General features: G+C 43.4%; 1 protein-coding gene across 3 annotated transcripts in view; it reads left to right on the top strand.

Moving 5' to 3' along the window:
- LOC137371040 (uncharacterized) overlaps positions 1-24254 on the top strand; it is a 40577-nt gene extending 16323 nt beyond the window's left edge. The window contains exons 2-3 of one of the 3 annotated variants that reach the window (XM_068032945.1): positions 3817-3953; positions 20242-24254. In XM_068032945.1, the coding sequence (XP_067889046.1) occupies positions 21816-22568 (753 nt within the window). In that variant the 5' untranslated portion in view covers positions 3817-3953; positions 20242-21815 and the 3' untranslated portion in view covers positions 22569-24254. Of the gene's footprint in view, positions 1-785; positions 1074-3816; positions 3954-18126; positions 18302-19621 lie in introns of those variants that run through there. The other 2 variants (XM_068032944.1, XR_010975174.1) reach the window with 2 other exon arrangements.
- The last annotated feature ends 808 nt before the right edge of the window (positions 24255-25062 follow it).

Below are 25062 nucleotides of genomic sequence, written 5' to 3'. Positions count from 1 at the left end.
GGAACATCCGGAGGTCAAGAAAGGCACTATATAAATGCAAGTCTTTCTTTCTTTACACAAATGTTTTCCTGGTGGATTTACTGAAAATGAGGCTGCAGAATTTGCAAACCTACCTAGTTAGATGTCTGGCTGGGACCACTGAATCCGACCATTCCGAGTGATTAGTTACAGTTTGGAATCTCAGACATGTCAGCTAATGTTAATAAAGCCATTGATTACAAGTGGCCATCGAACGAGCCAATTAATATGACGATAAATTCTTATCAAAAATGTTTTACAGCTAAAAGTTTTTTTTATATACTGTGTTATGATTGGCAGATCTATTCCAGTTTGAGGCATATATTTAAATTTATTTCATCCCTGTAAAGAAAGCATTTCTTAGTCTCTCTTGTTTAAATTGACTAGTACACCTGAAGCATTCAGAGATGAATTGCCCAGAAATAATCTCTGTGGGTAGTCAAAAATAAATCATCATCTGAAGTGCAAAATTCAGTTTACAAAGTGGATCTTCCAAAAAAACAATGAAAAAGAAACAACTATATTTTAACAGATCTGAGCATACTGTTCCTGCCTCAATCCACATTTGACTTTCCAACTGTGATATTCATTATGTAGGAATCACTTGGTTGATGGAGTTAGAATTAGTATTTATTTGACCTTTGGTTTCCTCAAAGTGTTTCAACCGACTTGCTATCTCTTCCACATTACTCTACCGTGAACATATTAAATTGTTGCCAGTCATGATCTATTGCTATGACATGTAACACATGTTTCTTTTCCTTCAGGCCCTGCAGCATAACCTTTCAGGTGTTCCACCTCATTTGAGCATCTTGCATGAAAAAGCGCTGGGAACCTGTTTTTCCTCTTGGTACAGATTTGAATACCCTGACATGTTTCAATGATCTATGGAGATTATTGCAACTCCTTGGTAGGGGCTCTGCAAATAGGCCAGTGTTTGTCAAAGAAAAAGCTGACTGCAAGATATATGTGCAAAAGATTGTATACAGCTGCAGTTACTATATCACAGGGCTTTCACTGTATCTGTGCTATTCGCGGTCCATAAATAAATGAAAAGAACCTAATCATTTATCGAATAGGTCTGCTGAAAAGTTACGGAATATTAGCCCTTGTATGTTTTTCTTTTTTCCATCAACTGTGCTCATTGTTATTTCCTCCTCTCTTCTGTGCTCATCAAATTGAGGGACAATGTCCCTGGAGAATGGAACACTTTCCCATCTCAGGCACACATATGTCAGCTTTCAAAACCCAAGAAAAATCAAGGGAGGGAGTAAGATATTTGGATGATCAAAGTTCATCTATTTAGTATTGTAGCTTTACTATTATAGCATTCAACTGCACTTTGAGCAGCCTTAATGTTTTGTCTTTACTACCCTGCCTGGGAGATAATCCAGAAGATTTATCACTCAGAGCAAAAAAAAAACTTTCTAACATCCATTTAAGATTAACTTTCTGTTAACCTTCATGCATATTCCCTTGTCTTACTTTTCATCTTTGAAGTACTATTCTGGGTTTACCTTACCTATGCAAATTAATGTTTTAAATACCTTGATGAGGTTTTCCTTAACCGCCATGCTTTCTGCATTATAAAGTTTGTGCTTTCTCAAAACCTCCTTCATATCTTACACCTTTTATAATTGATATCAATCTCCACACCCTTTCCATTGCATGTTTTGTGGTGTGATGACTAGATGTGAACACTATGAGGCTGATGATGTATTTTCAGTTTTGCAGAATGCTACTGCAGGAGTCCTCAATTTATTGGGTACCTCTGCAGCTCTGTAGCTCTTCATAATGGAAGCCAGATGCACATGCTGTACTTAGTTCCTTCACATTGAATATGGCTCATTGCAGTTACTAATTTAATTGAAATAAGAGTACCCCTGTTAATGTGATCAGGAAGTGGGAACAGTGCTGGTAAGCTGACCATGTCAATCAGGGGCTGTTTTGCAGGCCTGGTGATTATTTTAATCCATTAAAGAGTACAATCTCACTAATTCAGGGCTTTAGTTAAAATAGGTCCTGCTTGTTAGCCTCCATCTTTCAGGAATAATACAATGCCTTGACACACATATTCTTATTTGCTCAAATACATTGGTTTAAACACTTAATTAACCAGTACACATCTCTATTTCCTTCCAATGTTCTGTTGTTGACTAGCTTGATATGCAAACCGGGATCAATTGATTTGCACATGCTGCTGGAAACAGGAATATTGGGATGAGAGCAAACTCGCCGTCTAATAAATCAAGAGGCAAACTGTTAAAAATCAAGAGATATGGAACAAAATAATTGAGTCATTATTTTTTCAAACATAAACCAATATCGACTGACATTTGGCTTACTTAATGTGTAACAGCCAGAGCTCTTTACAAATGCTATATTACTGCATCTGAAAATGGTTTCCAAAAATCTTTTTTTTAAATTCTACTTGTTATCCGTATATGATCATGGCCCTAGCTGAGGGGGAGGAGCCCAATACCACATTGTCTTCTCAGAGGCCAAAGAAACCATTGCAAAAAGTGCTGGATAAAGAACTTGGGCCTCACACCTGCTGGATGCTGGGCAGGCAGAAAATAGGGTTCACCATTATTAGAGTGATGTGCTACCAAGGCATCACCAGAGCCATAGAAAACAAAGAAGGCATGGTGGGGCAGGGGCAATTTTACTCTAACGACCCCATGGCACATTTCTAGAAATTTCCAGGCATTTTGATGTGACGAGGCACAGTATATAAATAAAAGCAAAATACTGTAGATGCTGGAAATCTGAAATAAAAACAAGAAATGCTGGAACCACTCAACAGGTCTGGCAGCATCTGTAGAAAGAGAAGCAGAGTTAATGTTTCGGGTCAGTGACCCTTCTTCGGAACTGACAAATATGAGAAATGTCACAGGTTATAAGCAAGTGAGGTGGGGGTGGGGCAAGAGATAACAAAGAAGAAGGTGTAGATTGGACACAGCCACATAGCTGACCAAAAGGTCATGGAGCAAACGCAAACAATATGTTAATGGTGTGTTGAAAGACAAAGCATTAGTACAGATAAGGTGTTAATGCACTGAATATTGAACAGCAGCAAGTGCAAACATGAAAAAAAACAGTGGGTAAGCAAACTGAACAAACTAAGATGAAATGAAATAAATGCAAAAAAAGGGTTGTAAAAAATGTAAAAAAGAGAAAAAGAAAAAAGAAAAAACAACTAAAAATGAAAGTAACATGGGGGGCTGTCATGCTCGGAAATTATTGAACTCAATGTTCAGTCCAGCAGGCTGTCGTGTGCCTAATCGGTAGATGAGATGCTGTTCCTCGAGCTTGCGTTGATGTTCACTGGAACACTGCAGCAATCCAGGACAGAGATGTGAGCATGAGAGCAGGGGGGGAGTGTTGAAATGGCAAGAAACCGGAAGCTCAGGGTCCTGCTTGCGGACCTCCGCTCATAGATCACAGAATTTAATCATAAATTAGAATCAAAAATTTGATCATTGGGTGAATCAGTAATTTTGCACTCAGCAGAGTGTGATGCTTGCAGAAAGTGTATCACAGAAACACATGAAATATGTGCCCACCATTTCCCTAGATTTCTCAAGATTGAGTTCCAGCTGGTGCAGTTCCTTGCTGGTAGTGCCATCTTATGGAATCACCCCTTAAGCATTATGATAACAGTTTTCCAACCCATTAAATTACAATGAAAACTGGAGTGTAAGTTTGCAGAATGGGCATGTCACAATTAAATTCAGTCCATATAAAGTTATCAGCTGGGTGATACTAGTATAACAAGCATACTGTCTCTCTCCTCAGGTTACAAGTTAACTGCTGGAGGAACAACCTGCTATCTTACTGCAGTGCTCTGGTTCAACTTCTGGGCATCCATTGCCAGCTTTCCTAATTGGTCATGCATCTTCTTCCTTTCCCAATTTCCAGTTAGCACCTTAAAGGTATTCTTATTTGTTATACTGTACATTTTCTCTGCCTCAGAAACCTACATAACTAAGTGGACTGTTGAAGATTAATTTCTTTTGATGTTTAAACTCCAGAGCTGCCTAACAGCCCTAAGGAGAAGGAAGGATACAACTGGCTTTTTATAAAAAAAATATTCACAGGATGTGGGAATTGCTAACAAGACTATATTTATTGGCCTAGCTGCGCTGAGAAGGTGTTGGTGTAATTTCTCCATAGAAGCACACATTTCCCTGGTAGCAGTAAAGCAGAGATTAGACAACAGTCTTCATATTGAATTCCAAACCCTGAGGCCAACATGAAGGCTGTTTCATGGGTTTTCAGGATCTGACAGCAGCCATTAGATCAGTCAGCCAACTGGACAGTAGTGACACAGATTGAGACCCCAGCGGAATGGTCAAAACTGCATGGGAATTATCAGAACAGCAGCATCCAGCGTTCCCTTTTAGAGCATCATGCAAGCAGGAGGCAGCACCAGGCTGCCCGGGGCAAATCTCAAGAGATGCTTCCTTCCACCAGTAAGCTCTCATGACAGGTTGGCCACCTCAGTCCCATTAGCTTTTTGTACCAAAGAGCAATCAACCACCTGTCCTAATTATGACCCTCAAACTGCATCGAAGCCACCTATTTTCCTAGAATACGAGAAGTTTAGAACCCGGGGAACGTGCCTTATAAGGTGAAATAAGAATGGTTTATGTTTACTTATTACTTGATTGCAATAAAGGAGAATGTGTATTCATAATTTGCTCAATTATGTTTGGAGATGATAACCATACTGAAAAGGGAGCATTAGTTTTGTGCTAACTTGTTCAGCCAGATAATTAACATTTGCATTAGTATTTATTGTCAAAGAAGTTTGAAGTGATTTTCTAGGATGGTTATTGGATTGAATGATTGAGTATTTATTTGAAGGTAGAGAAGAAGGTATTGTGACAGTGGTGGCAATGATGAGAACATTTAATTTATAAGTTGAATTCTGATGCCTCTTGCTGTAGTCCCTAAGCAGTTCTAATACTCTTTTCCATGTTGTTCTGCTTCATTTTGAAGCTGGAACCACCTCCCCAGGAATATCCGTGCCCTGCTGTTTTTAGATTGAAAGGTTGTGCTACAACTATGTGCAACACATGATCTTGACCATACTGCAAAGCTCTGCTGACCTGGCAAGTCAATGAAGGTGCTCCTTAAAATCCCAATTGTCCTCTCAATGGCTATTCTTGTAAAGGCATGTGTACTGTTGAAGTGCTTCTCTACTGCTGCTCTTGCAAAGATCAGAGGGATGTAGAGGCACACCTTTCCATCAACAAACTATCCATTCACATTATTTGTATCCTTGAAGCATTCAGGGAGGGCCGAATTCTAAAGAATGAATACATCATGGAAACTTCCTGAAAATCTTGTATTGATGTGCAGGATTCTTTGCATACTGTCAAACAATTTTCACATTGAATAAATGATATCCGTTTCTGTTCAGAAAGTTGTGAAATTGACTGTAGGAGCTTACAAAGCAGCTATTAAAGCCTGCACTTTGGAGAAACCAGCAAAGCCACAAACCAAACCGGATGAACCCCACTGCCCTGCCCTCCAACCAGGTTCTTTTGAAAAATGTGTCAGTTACCTAAATACATACCTTAATGGCATCCTGGGTAATATTGTACAAATCACTCATGGTTGTCTGAAATCATCCAGCAGCATAAATTTGAGAACAGTTATGAGCTTCACAGCCACAGACCTAGTTTACCTGCACAGTAAACAGTGGTCACAAATCTTCATATAGCAGCTGGTGCAGCTCCCCTATTGTATGTTTGCTGAAGCGGACCTTTCTAATGCAAAGCACCTTATTGACATCCATATAGGATCTGTGTGACCTGCATTTTTCTGTGGGGGAAGAGGGTGTAATATCTCGTAGAAGACAGCTACCTCAAATGTTGTCTCACTTGTCTTACATTCATCCACTGTAGCTGCTGATCCACCTCCATTATAATAATAAAGAAGGCAATGCTCATTGGGAATCCTATAATCCCAGTATAATTCACAGTGGGCATAGTCTGCGAGATCAAGTCACATAGGCAATGAGATTAAGTTCAACAATATCTAGGAAGGAAGAAAGCACAGAAGAAACTCCAAAAACTCTTACCAAGTTTCAATAATCTACAAAGTACTGCCAGACTCATCTTATCCGAGCAACAGGTGCAGTGCTTTGTGAGCATAACTTCTGAAGATTTGGTGCAATTATGCCATTGACCCTCATTTAAATAAATGTTAAGGAATAACCAGCAATAATTACTTTTTGCCCAAATCTACAGGCCAATATCTTCAGTTTTCCTGTCTTTTCTTTGATCTCAGAAGCACCAAAAATAGTGAGGAAATTTTGGTTATAAAAACAAGAAATGCTGGAAATACTCAACAGGTCTGGCAGCATCTGTGGAGAGAGAAGCAGAGTTAATGTTTCAGGTCAGTGACCCTTCTTCAGAACTGGCAAATATTAGAAATGTGAAAGGTTTTAAGCAAGTAAAGCGGGGGTGGGACAAGAGATAACAAAGGAGAAGGTGTAGATAGGATAAGGTCACACAGAATAGCCGACCAGAAGGTCATGGAGCAAAGGCAAACAATATGTTAATATTGAAAGACAAAGCATTAGTACAGATAGGGTGTTAACGGACTGAAATCTGAACAGCCACAAGTACAAACATAAAAAAAAAACAGTGGGTAGGCAAACTGAACAAACTTAGATAAAATAAAATAAAAACAAAAAAAAAGAAAAAAGAAAAAATAACTAAAAATAAAAGTAAAATGGGGGGCCCGTCATGCTCTGAAATGATTGAACTCAGTGTTCAGTCCAGCAGGCTGTGGTGTGCCTAATCGGTAAATGAGATGCTGTTCCTCGAGCTTGCGTTGATGTTCACTGGAACACTGCAGCAAGCCCAGGACAGAGATGTGAGCATGAGAGCAGGGGGGAGTGTTGAAATGGCAAGTGACCGGAAGCTCGGGGTCATGCTTTCGGACTGAGCGGAGGTGTTCCGCAAAGCGGTCACCCAGTCTGCATTTGGTCTCCCCAATGTAGAGGAGACCACATTGTGAGCAACGAATACAGTATACTACATTGAAAGAAGTACAAGTAAATCACTGCTTCACCTGAAAGGAGTGCTTGGGGCCTGGGATAGTGAGGAGAGAGGAGGTAAATGGGCAGGTATTACACCTTCTGCGATTGCAGGGGAAGGTGCCGTGGGAAGGGGTAATGGAGGAGTGGACCAGGAGGGGTAATGTGGAGGGACGATCCCTTTGGAATGCTGTCAGGGGAAGGGAGGGGAAGATGCATTTGGTCGTGGCATCACGCTGGAGGTGGCGGAAACGGAGGAAATTTTGTTCCTTTGTTTCTTTCTCTACTATCACTTTCCTAACCTGCTCTTTATGCCTCATCAATGATTTTGAACCTTCATCAAATTATCTGAGATCATGAGGTCTGTTCCCCAATTTCACAACCTTTGTCTTCATTTCTTTACTGACAATGTTCAATGCTGTCTGTGCACCTCAGCTCTGCTAATTGTGTAAAATAAAGAACAATGGCTTAATTTTCAGTTTCTTACACAATTGAGGACTTTGAAGCAGTTGATCTAAATATATTTATGAACTTCTCACCTTAAAATATCCTTTAAAAATGTATCTTTCAAACTAGGTAAAGAATCTTCTCATGAGTTTAAAATTGTCAACTACTGTTTGAATCAAAATAATTGACTGCATCCATCAGAACCAAACCACCATCTCCCAACATCAGATTGTCACTGCTATCCAAAATCAAGCTGTCACTACTTCCCAAAATTGAATCATTACTGTTGCACCCAACCGAACTGCTGCCAAGGCTCAATCCATCCATTTGGCCTCCTGTTTACTTGTATAAGTTCAGTAGAAAACTTTCAGGACTAACAGTAGATGGTAAAGCTTACTTTTATTGCATTGTTGCACTTCTAATTCAGGTATAGCAGCCTCAGAGTTAAGCATCATCAACTTTGCCATAAATAGGTGTCAATGGTTGAAAAATATCCTTAGTGTTGGAGCATAACATTTCCATGTCCCCCAGTAGCCAACCTTGGAAGTGAAATTCACAATAAAAGCCACATTTGGGGTGATTTTTCCTATGAGCACATATCTTCTATGAAATGTTGAACTGGGCAAACACATTTGAATAAGCAAACTTACTGCCAACAGACAGGGCAGACTTTCATCTCATCAGTTTTTACAGCTTGGTAAATATAAATAATTGATGGCATAAAAATAAATCTCACTGGGATATTATATACTTGAGTTTAAAATCTGTATTAAACTTTGGGATCTTCTGCCATCCAACAATGCATTATGATGTGGAGGTCAAGTGCAATGTTTTGATCTATCAATTATATCAAAACCAATGATATTTGTTTAAGAATGTAACAACTAGTGTTCCAAAGGGAAACAGTCAGGAAAACATGAATTTTAAAATTCTGAAACCAATCAAAATCATTCTGGAAAAGTCCTAGCTTCATCTCAGTTCAATCAAAATTTGATTTTGTTTGGATTTTAGAATCAGTTCATTGTAAAATTGTACTTACTGGTTCTGTCACAAAGACATACTGTTCAAATTTAACTGGGGTTCAAGTAGCACCACTAAAAATTCATACTTATGAGATTTCCTTTTAGATTTATATCAACAAGCCTGCGAGACCCCTTGGGCTGGGCACAGATGTGCAATTTTCTAATAATTCAAAGGTTATACATTGTTTTGCAAGTATGACAAAATCCTTCCATGCTGTAGACTGACAAATGAGACAGGTGAGAAAGCAGCACTGCATATGGAGCAGCTAGGAAGAAAAACAGTTTCAAAACCAATAAAACTAATTTTTAGACAACGACAATTGTGAATAAAAATAAGTGAGTTGCATGTAAAAGCAATGCCTTTTGATACATGTAAAGGTAAATTGCTGAACTACAAGAAAGCCCCCAGCGAGTTAACATCCGTAGCACATAAAGCAGCCAGAAGCACTGCACAAAGAACAGCCAGGTGCTGCGCAAATGACTACTGGAAACACCTATGCAGTCATATTCAGCTGGCCTCTGACACCTGAAATATCAGAGGAATGTATGATGGCATTTTGGGCCAACCATCATGAGGATTGCCCCCCTCAAATCTAAATCAGGGGACACAATCACTGACCAATGCAAGCAAATGGACCGCTGGGTGGAACACTACCTAGAACTGTACTCCAGGGAAAATGTTGTCACTGAGACCGCCCTCAATGCAGCCCAGTCTCTGCCAGTCATGGATGAGCTGGACATACAGCCAACAAAATTGGAACTCAGTGATGTCATTGATTCTCTAGCCAGCGGAAAAGCCCCTGGGAAGGACAGCATTACCCCTGAAATCAGCAAGAGTGCCAAGCCTGCTATACTTTCAGCACTGTACGAACTGCTTTGCCTGTGCTGGACAAGGGAGCAGTACCTCAGGACATACGCGATGCCAACATCATCACCCTCTATAAGAACAAGGGTGACCGCGGTGACTGCAACAACTACCGTGGCATCTCCCTGCTCAGCATAATGGGGAAAGTCTTCGCTCGAGTCGCTTTAAACAGGCTCCAGAAGCTGGCTGAGCATGTCTACCCTGAGGCACAGTGTGGCCTTCGAGCAGAGAAATACACCATTGACATACTGTTCTCCCTTCGACAGCTACAGGAGAAATGCCGTGAACAACAGATGCCCCTCGACATTGCTTTCATTGATCTCACCAAAGCCTTTGACCTCGTCAGCAGACGTGGTCTCTTCAGACTACTAGAAAAGATTAGATGCCCATCAAATCTACTAAGTATCATCACCTCATTCCATGACAATATGAAAGGCACAATTCAGCATAGCGGCGCCTCATCAGACCCCTTTCCTATGCTGAGTGGCATGAAACAGGGCTGTGTTCTTGCACCCACACTCTTTGGGATCTTCTCCCTGCTGCTCTCACATGCGTTCAAGTCTTCAGAAGAAGGAATTTTCCTCCACACAAGATCAGGTGGCAGGTTGTTCAACCTTGCCCGTCTAAGAGCGAAGACCAAAATACGGAAAGTCCTCATCAGGGAACTCCTCTTTGCTGACGATGCTGCATTAACATCTCACACTGAAGAGTGTCTGCAGAGACTCATCGACAGGTTTGCGGCTGCCTGCACCGAATTTGGCCTAACCATCAGCCTCAAGAAAACGAACATCATGGGACAGGACGTCACAAATGCCCCATCCATAAATATCGGCGACCACACTCTGGAAGTCGTTCAAGAGTTCACCTACCTAGGCTCAACTATCACCAGTAACCTGTCTCTTGATGCAGAAATCAACAAGTGCATAGGAAAGGCTTCCACTGCTATGTCCAGACTGGCCAAGAGAGTGTGGGAAAATGGCGCACTAACACAGAACACAAAAGTCCGAGTGTATCAAGCCTGTGTCCTCAGTACCTTGCTCTATGGCAGCGAGGCCTGGACAACGTACGTCAGCCAAGAGCGATGTCTCAATTCATTCCATCTTCGCTGCCTCTGGAGGATCCTTGGCATCAGATGGCAGGACCGTATCTCCAACACAGAAGTCCTCGAGGCGGCCAACATCCCCAGCTTATATACACCCTACTAAGCCAGCGGTGCCTGAGATGGCTTGGCCACGTGAGCCGCATGGAAGATGGCAGGATCCCCAAGGACACATTGTACACCAAGCTCGCCACTGGTATCAGACCCACCAGCCGTCCTTGTCTCCACTTTAAAGACGTCTGCAAATGAGACATGAAGTCCTGTGACATTGATCACAAGTCGTGGGAGTCAGTTGCCAGCGTTCGCCAGAGCTGGCGGGCAACCATAAAGGTGGGGCTAAAGCATGGCGAGTCGAAGAGACTTAGCAGTTGGCAGGAAAAAAGTCAGAAGCACAAGGAGAGAGCCAGCTGCGTAACAGCCCCGACAACCAATTTTATCTGCAGCACCTGTGGAAGAGTCTGCCACTCTAGAATTGGCCTTTATAGCCACTCCAGGCGCTGCTTCACAAACCACTGACCACCTCCAGGCGCGTATCCATTGTCTCTCGAGACAAGGAGGCCAAAGAAGAAGAAGAAGAAAGGTAATTTATATTAAACATGCTGCTAAATCAGTGCCCTTTTATACCATTATCAATTAATTTAACTTTTAGGGATTTTGTTAAGTTGCGCTATACAGACCCAACCATTTAAAATGACCATGTTTAAAATGGGTATTTGCTTATAGTGACTATTAACCATTTGCATTAATGGCAATTCTAAAGTTGTCATTTCCAGCATCTTAAGTGCTCCATTTATTTAAACAGAAATAGTTGTGTTTAGTCACGAGTTCACACCTCATTAAGGTGCGCTGAACACAAGAATAAACATAAATAAATAACGCTTCTTTAACATCCAATTACCTTCTTTGCACAAAAGACCTTCTAATCACCTATAAGTAGTGATGGCCTGCGGCTGATGACAAGCCTCTGGTTTTGACAGCACAGGGCATGTTGGAGTTGCAGGGAGAGGCACTGCAACACCGGGCAGAGATGCCAGAGGCCATGTGCAGCCATGAGTGGATGAGTCTATCCATACCAATGTGTGCTGCCATGTCTTCAGCATATGAGCATATGGCTTCCTCCATCAAGAGATTGGTCACCCTCATGGAGAGCCAGACCCCCCGGGTATGCACAGGCCTGCAGACCATCACCTTGGCCATGAGCTCGACACAGCAGTGGCAAGGCGAGAGAAGGATGAAGCCCCTGGAGTCTTTTCCTGCTTCTCGTCCTTCTCGGGTGAGCAGGAAGGTTCAAGTGAGCCTTGAAAGGGAGGAGGAGAGGCTGACCTCCACAACTGGGGGCTCCCCTGAGGGTGTTTTGATCGTGGACAGCGGCTCCTCAACCCCTCCGCCAGTGAGCCCAGCTCCAGTAGTTGTGACGTCTGAGGAGAGCCCTGCATCTGTGTAGGAAACTCTCAGGCTGCTGGGGCCCTCCAGGCTTCAAGCAGCCAGAGGACGGCCACCAAACTCATCACAGGCCAAGAGGAAGGCTAATCAGCAGCCTGCCTCCAGCCCAGCTGTTATTTCTGGGATCGTACCACATAGGAGCACTCGGAAGCTTTTTAAGAAAACCACCGAGTCACACTTGGGGTTTCATGGGTGTCTGCCATCGGACATGTAATGATTAATATAAAGTTCTTTTGTTCAAGTAATTAATGATGATAGTGTAACAGTCAGTATTCCATTATGCCTTAATTGTGAGTTGCTGACTTCACCCTTACTCCTTTGTGGAATGCCAATGTAGTCACAGCCCTCATTAACATTTGATCTCCCATGGGTACTAGCGCAGTTTACAGCTGGACGTAAGTCAGGGAAAACAAATGGAAAGGAAGCAACAGTCTATAGGCCTTGAGGTGAATCTTTACTGGTTTCTCTGTGAGTGGGCATCAGGGAGGCTGGAAAGTGGTTGATTATGAGATTGTCTCTTGCCTCCTTGGCCTGTCACTCAATCTGCCTGGCCTCCGGTGCAAAGACTTCAACATCCAGTGGCGCTTCCTCCTCTCCATCCTCTGCGTTCTCCTCATCAGTGGAGGAGTGACACTCAGGCATTTCATCATCATGTAAAGCCTCCCCCCCCCATGCAGTGCTAGATTGTGCAGAGCACAGCAGACCACAATGATGCGCAAAGCCCTCACTGGGGCATACTGCAGGGCTCTACTGGATCGATCGAGGCAACGGAATTTCATTTTCAGCAGCCCAATTGCCTGTTCAATGGTCACTCAGGTGGAGACATGGCAGGTCTGGTAACTTTCCTCCTCTGCAGTGCAAGGGTTCCTCACAGGCTTCAGTATCCATGTCTTCATTGGGTAGCTCTTGTCCCCGAGAATCCATCCCTGAAGGCATTCTGGGGGCTTGAAAAGCTGTGGCACCTGGGACTATTGAGGTTGGTAGGCGTCGTGACTGCTTTCCGGGAAGTGGGCATACGCCTGCAGGAAATACTTTTTGGTGGTCGCAGACCCGTTGAACGTTGATTGAATGGAAGCCCTTCCGGTTGATGAAGGTGGTTGGCTGGTTCTTGGAAGTCTTGATGGCCACGTACGGGGGAATCCAGCGATGGCCCCAAATAAAATGCCCCTCTCGGCCTGACGGTCATGGTAAGTCGGGTCGTGCACATAGTTGTTGGTCCTATTGAACAGGGCATTGGGTCCTTGATGCAGTGGTGGGCTGCTGCTTGTGAGACATCACACATGTCCCCAGTGGATCCTGGAAAAGTTCTAGATGTGTAAATGTTCAGTGCCATTGTGATCTTTAAGTCCAGTAGCATAGGGTGACCACGCCCCCCCCACAAATCCTACAGATCACAACTCGTCCTGCAGCAGGGTGCATACGTCAGTGACAGCCTTCCTGGAGAGCCATAGTTTTCATTAACAATGCCGCTCGGACATTTGGAGGTAGCTGATCCGAGTCGGGTACACTCTCTGGTGCTGGTGAGTCCTTCTTGGCAATGGTTGGCTGCTGTTGCTGTCATCGTGGAGTTTAACAGGCAGATGCAGCTGCCTCCTGGCCCTCCCTCCATCAATCTTTGTTTGCCAGTGGCCTAGCCTTCACTGGTATTCTGTGCTCTCTTCTCCTACAGAAGGAATTCATTGTGTTAAATGACTCTCCGGTCTCCGTATTTTCCTGTTGCAATCTGAAAGGATTCAGGGAGTAGATGTCACCAGTGGTAGGTGGAAACCTCACAGACCTAGAATGAAAGAGTTTAAATGTATTAGCATGCATCAGAGAATATAAGACAATGATCTGAGTTCTGCCTCTACTTCTGGGTCAGGGAACACTGGGCTAAAAATTTGATAAGCTTGTTTTTGGGTGGAACATTGTGATGTACGGTTACCCCGCGCATGATTGGGTTATACAGGCAGCGTGCAAACTTCGTCCTGTTTGCACATTCCATTTTTTTCCTGACACAGGGGCCAATGAGACAATTTCGGAAAGATAAAGGCATTAAAAAATTATCTTACAGTTAATCAAAACAACAACAAATGTGAATTTTTGTGAAGAGGCTTTAAATGAGAAGACTGATTTATTGACTTACTTTCTCTTCACTATGTTGGACATTGATTTAGTGAGATTCCTGGCATTTGTTGTGCTTGCACAAGTCGTCAATATCTGCCCACACACTTATTGAAGCGACATGGTGCATTCTGGATAGATGTCCATCTGTCAGGAGTGATCTTGATCACTCTCTCCCCCTCCCTCTCTGTGTCCCCCTTCTCCGTGTTCTTCCTCTCTGTGTTCCCCCCATGTTCTTTGCTCCTCTGAGTCATCTCCCTCTCTGTGTTGTTCACCACTCTGTGTCATCCCCCCTCTCTGTACAGTTCCTTCCCTCTCTGTGTCCTTCCCCCCTCTTTTTGTCACCCTCCTCTCTCTCTCCCCCTTTTTCTCTTTCTGCCCCCCTTTTCGCTCTCTCTCTCTGTCCCCATCTCTCTTTCGCTGTCTCCCCCATCTCTCTGTCCTCCCCAACTCTCTGTCTCCCTCTCTCTCTGACCTCCCTCTCTTCCCCATCTCTCTCTGCCCCCTCTTTCTTTCTCTATCCCCTCTCTCTCTGCACGTGCTCTCTGTCTCCCTTCTTTCTCTCTCTGCACTGCCTCTCTTTCTCTGCCTCCCTTTTTCTCTCTCTGCCACCCACCCCCCCGAACCCCCCTCTCTCTCTGACTATTGATGAGAGCAGGAACAGCGGTTTGCGAACTTTGGACAGATTTGGGGTTTTCCAGCAGGCTTTAAAAAAAAGATGGAATCCGCCAAAAAACTCCGAAGCTGCCCTGACAGATACTGGGAGCATAAACGGTGGTTTCCGAAATTCAGACAGATTCAGGGTTTTCCAGCAGGTTCCGATTTTATTTCAAAGCCCGCTGGAAAATCGCGAATCTGTCTGAGGTTCGGAAGCTGCTATTCCCACTCCCAGCACCTGTCAGCTGTTAATAATGGAAAGTAGAGTGAATGAGCTTTAAAGATCTGAGTTTAGAAATCCCAATTCAACTGTGAAACTGATGTTATTTTTGTTAAAAACCAGTCTGGTCAGAAAGAAGAAGCCAATGGGTAATTTCTCATCCCTGAAATTACAAGTCACTGACCTCAAAATTTTTTAACACAGACACTGGTGTCTGTGTACAGACACATTGCCAACCTCTGTTCATCAGCAATTTCGAGCAATCAGGACTCATGCCTAAGATTCAGATGCTAACCTTCACATATTTTATTCACACCTGCATCTCGCAACTTCCACATACTTCCAGCTTTTCAGCTCTGATGGACACATCACCCAAACACATTGCATCTCACTCAGACATTCTTCCTTCTCTTGCAAGACGAAGTGGCACATAACAGGAGGAAGCAGCAAAGAATGAGTGGGGGACAGGCCCATCTCCTGAGCCCCTTGGAGGAGAGAGTTCTGTGAATTATTTGTGTGGTTGTGACTGAGGTCATTGCTGAGACCATCCAGGATGATGGTATGTTCCTGCCTAATGACCTCAAATCCCACTTCACCCTCACCATGAATTCTGGAATAAGTACAAGCTGCAGATGGTATGACCTTGGACATCTTGCTTTCCATCCCAACTTCCTGTTCCCTCACTTTAACCCTCCCCATCTTTGCTTTCAGATACCAAAGAATTGCCACCTGCCCAGCCAGTGTAGCCTCAAGATGAAGGTCACATTCAAAACCAGAGAAGACACTGTCACTTGATCTGACACTGGCAGCCACCAGCTCAGATACTAGCACCGCAGGTACTTTAGAGAGTAGGATAGAGGCAGGTTCAGCATGTGGTGAGTCACTGGGCATGAGTGGACTGAGCAAGGAAAGGATAGCATGTGTGGCAGCTACCCAGGGGCAAGGTGGTAGATGAGTCCTGCTGCAGACAACTCAGATGAGGACTTTGATGGGGTAACACACTGGAAAAAAGCTGATAGACATACTTTCTGAGATCATTGGTTCATTTACAGGCCTGCAAAAGAGGCAATTGTCATTGTCAAGGAGCATGAGGAAGTTTGCCTCCAACCTGGCACAGGGCTTCGAGCCTATCCTTCCCAGCATGAAAGTGGCAGCCAAGTTCATGACAGATCTTGCAGATCCAGCAATGATGTGGTGTCTGGTGGCAAATGACTCAGCTTCCATTACAGCACAGATAGAAGCCATCCAACGTCTGAGTGCAGCAGTGCAAGCTCAGGCAGAAGCCATGAAATTTCTGCTTGTTTCATTCTTGGGATGTGAGCAAGGCCAGCATTTATTGCCTATCCCTAATTGCCCTTGAACTGTGTGGTTTGCTCGATCATTTCAGAGGACAGTTAAGATTCAACAATATTGCTGTGGGTCTGGAGTCACATGTAGGCCAGACCAAGCAAGGAGAGCAGATTTCCTCCCCTGAAGAGGAAAGACCGGATGGGTTTTTATGACAAACCAGTAATCTCATGATTATTATTAATGAAATTAGCATTTTATTGCAGATTGTTTTATTATTTGAATTTAAATTCCCAGCTGCCGTGGTGAGATTTGAAGTCATGTCTCTGAACAATTCGTCCAACCTTCTGGATTACCAGTCCAGTAATATTACCACTATGTTACCTTCCTAATGTCTCCACATTCAAGGTGATCTGGTGTGTTCTACACAACATGAGGGTGCAGTCCTCACCACCAGGCCTTTGGCGGGCACCTCAGGAAAAGGAGGCAAGCCCAGCTTGGTGCCATGTGGGATCAGACTGCTGCCATCATGGCTGCAGATACCAGTGCTGAAAGGAGTAGGCAGGCTCTCACAGTAGTCCAGCAATTTGTTCTCCAGCAGATTATTAGGATTGCTAAGGGGCTGCCTCAGGGGAGTGGCAGTGGCTCCATAGTGCAAGAACATGCTGTCCCCTCTTAGGGGCCTGACTGCCTCTCAGCCAGCCAGCCCAGACCTCTGCCGGTAATGTTGAGGTGGTGCAGCCTGAAGCCCACAAGGCCCAAAGCTGCTTGAGGTTGTCCTGCAAGACCATCTGTAGTCTCTCCGTATGAAAGTCAGAGCCTTCCACCAGCCATTCTGCAGCCACTGGTGTAGCACTGTGTAGGAGAACTAGGCCAGGCAAAGGCACCTGCAAGACAGGCACTAAGGGAAAGCACAAGGGTGAATGGTTTTTTATATGTGTTATTGGAATTGTTGTTGGATAAATTTGGAATGGAAAGGTTTTCTTGTGGAGTATTTTATTCCAGGTTTTTGTCCAAGAGGGTGATGTGATGATCAGTAGCAAAGGGATGGAAAAGTGGGGAATTGTGGAGCAACAGTGGTATGGGAATGTTTTCAGGGGAACCAGAGTCTGATGAGCTGCTCACATACAGCCGTCTAGAGTGTTGGTCTCCCTCCCTTCCTATTCCTCCTCCTCCTCTTCCTCCTCTTCCTTTTTCTTTTCTCAAGGCGCTTATCAAAGGCCTGGTGGTGAATTTGGAGACATGTTCTGGTGAGTATTGTAGAGGTTCCTCCTGGGCGGTCCAGGTGATGGAACTGTTGTTTTAGAATGCTGATGGTTTGCTTCACAATGTTCCTGATTGCAGCATGGCTCTTGTTGTACATGTGCTGTTTACGTGTGTTCAGATGGCATAGGGGAGTCATGAGTCATGTGTGGAGAGGGTAGTCCTTGTCATCAAGCAACCGCCCTCTGGATCATCATGGTGCCTTGAATAAGGAGGGAGTGGCTGACTGGCACTCGTGGCTGTTGCCAGGATAGCGAGAATTAACCCAAAATGATGCTCTGTGCATGGTCACACACCAACTACACTTTCAGGGACTGGAACTCTTTGTGGTTCTAGTACATGTCACTGTTGAAATGATGTGCCCACATGCATACTGTCAATGGCTCTCTGAACCATTGGGAATCCCATTACCATGGCAAAGCCATGTGCCCACTCCTCCTGATCTCTGCTTAGAGAGAAGACTATGAAGTCCCCTCTCCTTGTGTAAACAGAACTCTCAGTTACAGCAAAGCACAGCAAACTGTGAGATGTTGTAGATGTTGCTGGCTCCAGCTTGAGGTGTAGAAATTGAGGGCTGCAATGATCTTGAAGGCCATTGGTAACGCCATCCTTGCCCTGCTCTATGGCTACAGGTTTGAACAAAGAACAAAGAACAAAGAAAATTACAGCACAGGAACAGGCCCTTCGGCCCTCCAAGCCTGCGCCGATCCAGATTCAAGGACATGGCACCGTTCAGTGACCACCATCATGGTGAATCATAACCGCCTCAGACACTGCTCCTTACTATGGTAAAAGTGGGAAAAGTGCTTTTTGAATACTCTCGGTGAGTATTCTCCTGTTGAGAACTCTCCTCCTCCTCTGCACACAGCTTCCCTTCTCTGCTGCCTGTGCTCCATCTCCCTGTTGTGTTGCAGCCCAAGAGGGACTGTAACTATAGACCCCATAAGAGATAGCAAACCTTCTGCTCAGAGGCCTTCAAACTCCACTGTACTCCTTGCAAAAGCCCAGCACCACTCCCTCCTGACTCCAACAGTTTGTGAAACCTTTTCCAGCAAAACAGTGTGCCGTACTTCCACTAATTCTGTGGCAGCAAAAGAAAGTCAAAAACACCTCACAGGAAAGTCCCACCTTGATGCCTTTGTGCGAGTGGGTGGTCCCTCATGCAGCTAAATGCATGTTCAGCTGACAGTGTTTAAGAGAGGCCGTTAACAGGACCTGTGAAGTCTAAAATGGCAGCTCAGTCACCAAACTAACTTTAGGTGCTGAGTGACATCATGCCCTTTCCACTCTGCATTGTTATGACCAGGTGAGAGGGGTCTAGGAATTCCCTCTCAGCCTTTGCTTTGTTTAACCATCACAGGGTTTAATTTTAAAAAAAGTGTTTTAGTTCCCCCTTAATGAATCCTTGTTCACTATTTTCCAATTGTAAGGCAAAGAGTTCACACAGGTTTTCTTAGATTTTAAACAAGAAATGTAGAAGTTTATTAATCTTAAACTCTAACCTGGTTAACAACTACAAGTATGCGAAGCGACCACGCTAGCATGCATATGTAATAAGCATGCACATAGATAGAGACAGAAAAGTAGAAAAGAATAAAGGGGAAATGTTTGAGGCAATAGCTGGGTTTCTATTTTACTGTCCTTTGAATTTGCTGTGAGTCTTTGGTTGCTGGTCAGACTTGCAATTCGTTGAGGCCCAGTGCATGCTTCAACTTGTTTTGAGGTCACAGTCTTTTTTCTTTTGAGGTTTACGTGTCTTCCGTGGGTCCGGTGGCTTGGGAGAAAGCGAAAAGGCTTCCTTGCTCCAGCTTCAGTTTCAACTGCCTTCTGAATTCAAACAACTCCAGGTTGCCTACAGGTTAGTCATGTGACTAACTGGTTTAACCACTTCTGTTTGTGGATTCTGCCATCTTAGCCATCATCCCGGAATATAAGCTTCCTCACCTTAAATGTCTGGTGATCAAAGTCCATTTTGGGTTAAGTGGACCAGGGAATAGTCCTTAGTCTTTCTAAATACTGTCTGTTAGTAAGCAAAATGTTTTTTCAGCCATTGCTGATCTGTTTAACAAGTCATTTCCTCACTCCAGCAACAGTTTACAATTAATGCTCATATGACAAAATTAATATGCCTCATTCTTGGCAGGTGGGGATCTTCACGACAGTGTGCTTCCAGTCTATGCACAGTCACCCCTGCTTGCCCTTCCCAGGGGCCCACAGCGCAGACATCGGTGGAGCCCACTTTTGCAGCAATGGTGTCATGTGATATCCCAAAGGGCATTGTCCTATTATTCATCTAATAACACATTTACATTTGGTGACCAAGGGAGGCCATTATATCTTTTCCAATATTGCAAGGGCTCATTGGAGTTATGGAGATCCCACTCACAGCCACCTGCTTCCACATGAGCTGTGCTGATGCACATGATTGCTTCTTCCTTGGTGCTCCCAACAATTGTAACTTGTCATTCTCTAATTTGGTACAACAGCACTTCAACAGTAGTCTCAGAGAATTTTTTCCTTCTGTTGCAGTTGCCAATTCATTCCCTCTTGCAAGAACCTACTCACTCTTTAACTTCATACACCCCATGATGTGAAGATATTGCACCCTAACTCCACATCTTTCCAAAATTTGCTACCCTTGTTAACCAGCATTATGGAAATTAATTGATTCCAGGAGTTCTGATTAGGTTAATTTTCTAGGGTTTTGGTGCCACTGTCCTGTATTTATGTCCCACCTTAAACATTCACTCCCTTCACCACCAGTGCACAGTGGCAGCAGAGTGTACCCTTTACAAGATGCATTGCAGCAACTCGTCAAGGCTCCTTTGACCGCACTTTCCAAACCAATGACCTCTACTACCCAGAAGAACAACAGCAGCAGATGCATGGGAACACCACCTGCAAGTACCCTTTCAAGTTACACACCATCCTTGTTGCATGATTGTCTTTAAGAGTGATGTCTCTTTAAGATCTTAGTATGCTAAAAGCCAAGTACCAGGACCTGGTACTACATTCCCGAGTCACTCTGTTACTGTAACACCCAGAGTAAGCTTCTGTAAATAGTTAGCTCTGTACTCTATAATAGTTATCTGTTAATAAACCTGTTTGAGATCGTCAACCAACTTGACTGCACACATCTCATTTATGTTGCAACAGCCAACATAAAAAGAATTCATTATATGGTAGCAGCTGTGGTGAGAAGACAGAATCTAAGATTGAAGACCACAGGGAAAACAGTTTTAAAAACTACCTTCCTACAGCTAGAAGAGAGAAAGTCAAAAAAAATACTGGCTCAAACAGTGAAAAAAGCATTTACCTCAATCTGTAGAAGGCAGAGCACTGAATGACAGGCTGCAAATCAATCACTGCGATCGGGTGAGTCATTGTGCCAATGGTCTAGGAAACCCCCTTCAAAAAATAAGGCTTTGAGATGCTTGCAAAGTTGATTATTTTAAAGGCTGAGTAATTGGAAAAAAACCAAGGAAAACCCAATCCCTATCTCAGGCTGATCGGATGTCTTCAAAGGCTCCATTCCCAGGCTGATCAAAGTCAGTGCCATTACAGGAGGTACCTGACAGCAAAAAGCTTGGGAATCCTCCATTCACGCAGCTTACAGCTAAAGCTTAAAAAAAATCAAATCACTCAAGCGTGACGAGCTTTCATTCACTCAGCCAAGGTTTAGAGAAACCCATATAACCACTCAAGATTGAAGAATTGTCTTTTGAACGGCTGTATGATCCAACACTAGCAGAAAGAAAAAAACACTTGAAATTCTTATTGCACTGTCTAAACAGACAGATAGAGTGCTGGAAGCTAGAGAAACAGACAAGCACTGTTAAACACCTGCTCCTGTCAATCATGACAGCCAAGAGTTTTTTTTTTGTAGGGGAAACAGTACAGACTCATAGAATAATTCTTAAAGCAAGTTTTACACAAATAAACATCATAAAGGTGGATACCACATTTCTCAGTATGAACTGGAAACCCATGGATATCTTATCTGAGTTTTAGCTTTTCAAACAGAGAATGCAGTTCTGCTTCATCAACTAAGTGATTACAGAACTTGAAAAACAGGCTGTAAAACAATGATAGCAATTGGAAATGAGGGATTGCACAGAATTAATACCTCAGGCTTATCTGACAAGGACCAGAAAGATCCCGCAAAGATATGGAAAGTGCCAGAAGATCAGCTCCAATTAAGAGTAAATTTTAGAATTCATCACCTGGTATTGATGACTGTGGCAACAGTCACAGGAATAAATAGACCAGTTCATCAGCAGATGCTGTAGTAAGGGCAACGAACGCAACCTCTCAGAAACTGAGCTATCGGACTGAATATGGAGCTAGTGATTGTATTGACACCCATTGAAGTGTTTCAGAAAGATCTCTTGGGGAAAAAGAAAGGTCACAGCATTGATATAGTGCTGCAAGATCGCAGGAAATACAAAGCTATTGTAGCTCGACAGCAGCACCTGAAATCACTAGGTACAGCCAACAGTATCATGACCATAACCAGGTCAAAATGTGCAAACAAGTTGTGTGGTAAGTGCGGTCTGTCCCACTCGCGGCAACATTTTCCTGCATTTCGTGACCTGTTCAAGGCATACATTGCAAAACGACACTGGACCTGCCAGTGCAAGAAATCTGGCTCCAAAGACGCAGCCAGAAGCCACAGCAAGACACAGACATACAGAAGACAGGCTCAGCAAAACGACAACAGCAGCAAGGAGAGCACAAAAAACCTGTGTAAATGCAAGCCAATACATGAGGTCCACAGCGAAACAGACCTGAAACAAGACTCTATGAGGAGTAATTCTCAGCCAGAAGATGAACAGGCATTCCACATTGTGAACCTGACACATCAGGTTGATGAAGTCAAACAACTGGAAGCTTTTGCCGCTATTAACATCACGCGCCCAAAGAAAGCTGGCAAATATACACTCAAGCTCAAGATTGACATTGGTGCCAGTGCAAATATCCTACCAATCCAAATACTCAAAGATATGTACTGGAGTCGTTGGAAATCAATGATACAACTGCCAGGTTATGTGCACACAACGGGTCACCCCTTCCTTGCAGGGGCATACTAACAATGCAATGTAGCTATGGCAAGTTGGCATGGAAATCATAAACATTTTACCTAGTAGACACGAACAGACCAGCAGTGGCAGGTCTACCAGTGTGTAAGGACCTCAACGTCATAACTATCCATGAGAGCATTGCCAAGGGGAAATCTCCTAGGACCGGAACTCGCTTGCAGACTCTGGCCAGCATCAAACGGTACAGTCTGGCAATCCAGCAACAGCACAACTATGCCATGCCTTCGGTTCTGCTCGCTAGAGAATCACCAGCACCACAACGAGCCACAACAGACAGGTACCTGCATGAGACCAAGTACTCTTCCCCAACAAGTCCTCAACCTTGCGCTTCAAGCCTTCAGACACGGTGGATGAGGCGAGATGAAGGACACACAATGTGCTGAGGAGGCAGAGGAGGAATGAGTTGAAGCATTGTCTGTTGGATCTTCGAGATGAGGTGCCAGAACTTTCTGAGAATGACAAGGCCTCAAAAGTTGTCATCTTGAGAAAAGCAATAGAGTATATTTGCAAGCTGAAGGCAGAACAACAAAAAGCGGATGCAGAAAGGGAGAAACCTCAGAAAAAACAGCAACAGCTGAGACGCAAACTCCCTGACCAAGAGTTGTTGAACCACTGAGACTTTTGAGCCTCTATATTTGTAAATTTCACAATCTCTATCCATGTGTAAATAATTTTGATGTTATCTAATTTTATGTGTTTTTACTTTTAGCAGACAAGACTTATCTTTGGAAAGAAAGGGGATGCTGCATTTAAGAGTGATGTCCCTTTAAGATTTTAGTATGCTAATGAGCCAAGTACAAGAATGTAGTCATGTGACTACATTCCAGAGTCACTCTGCTATTGTAACACTCAGAGTAAGGTTCTGTAAATAGTTAGCTCTGCACTATATAATAGTTAGCTGGTTAATAAACCTGTTGGAGATCTTCAACCAGCTGGACTCGATGCATCTCATTTATGTTGCTAAATCAAAATCCTGGAACTCCCTCCCTAACAGCACTGTGGATGTACCTACACCCAATGGACTGAAGTGGTTCATGAAGGCAGCTCACCACCTTCTTCTCATGGGACAATTAGGGATGGTAAATAAATGCTGGCCTTGACAGCAATGCTCACATCCCATGAGTGAATAACAAAAATATTGAAGACCCAGGCATTTCAGGGCTCAGGAGAGGTTACAATTCTGAAAACAAATTATTTAATTTCAGGCTGGATAAATTTTAAATTCAACCAAGATCCATCAGTAGAATACTATGCACTTTCAAACACAGGCAAACATTAAAATCGCACTGTGAAGTGATATTAAAATGTGTTTACTCTCTTTGGCCACATTCCTTGTTCTTTGCTTAGCTGCAAGAATAAGGACTGTAAGACATCAAAACTTTATGGCTCTTGGGGAAGGAGGGCTGGCAGGACTAGCAGACAATTGATTCCTGCCAGCCACTTTGATGGTAGCTTTCATGAAGGAGTCCGTGACCAAGATTAATTTAGCTTTCTTCCCCAGCTGAAGGAAGAAGCATATTGTTAGAGCCAGCAGGGATGAAGCTGAAGATACAACAGCAGAAAAAAGGTGGGGATGAGGTCTCATGTGGAATATGAACACCAGCATAAACCTATTGAGCCGAATGACCAGTTTTTGTGCTGTAAAATTTGATGTAAATACATATAAATGTATTCAAAAAATAGTGCTTTGTGTATGAAAAATAACATCCACCTTAAAAATTACTTTCAAAATGAAATTTAAATTGTTTTGATTTGATTGCAAGGAAGAATTTCAGGTACCTACAAGTGTTTATCTATTATGAAGTAATGTTATATAATTGGATTGCACTTCATTGATTTCACTTCTTTCACTGCTTTGCTCAAACTTTATTCAATGCAGAACATTCTGCTCACACAACGACAGACAAGCTGGTGTAGCTCACATCAGTGTCTGGAAAGATAAACTGTGACAACTGGAAAGAGTACAAGCCAGCCTTCACATTTAAACCTCATATCAAAAAATAAATCACAGGCTGAATGACATTATATTTTCCTCCCATACATACATTACTAAGTAACTCACTGAGTTTCCTAACTCCTTAATTGAATGGGGAGGCATTTATAGTATTGACTGAAGGAGTGAGCCTCTGCTACTAGAATGACCATCACTCTCAACCCATCAATACTTCGGCCCAACTACTGAAATATGCAGCTGTTCAAGGATCATAGCCAGAGCTTGTAGAATTTTCACTAATAGCATTAACAAGAACATCAATGACTTACATTTTTCTAGTAGCTTTCATATAGCGAAATGTCTCAGGGCAGTTTACAGGAGAAATACTGAGCACTGAGCAGAAGATAGGAGTGTGGTTAGGGTGGTGACCAAAAACACAGTAGAAGAGATAAATTTTAGCTTTTCTTGAATGACTGGCGAGAGGTAGCAAGACAAAAAGTCTGGGGACATAGATGCAGAGTGGTGACAAAATGCTGAATGATGGATTTCAGG

This window comes from Heterodontus francisci, chromosome 6 (genome assembly GCF_036365525.1).
Source record: "Heterodontus francisci isolate sHetFra1 chromosome 6, sHetFra1.hap1, whole genome shotgun sequence".
In the NCBI taxonomy this organism is placed as follows: Eukaryota; Metazoa; Chordata; class Chondrichthyes; order Heterodontiformes; family Heterodontidae; genus Heterodontus; species Heterodontus francisci.
The sequence above is the reverse complement of the archived record's forward strand: the minus strand, read 5'-3'. Positions and strand labels throughout refer to the sequence as shown.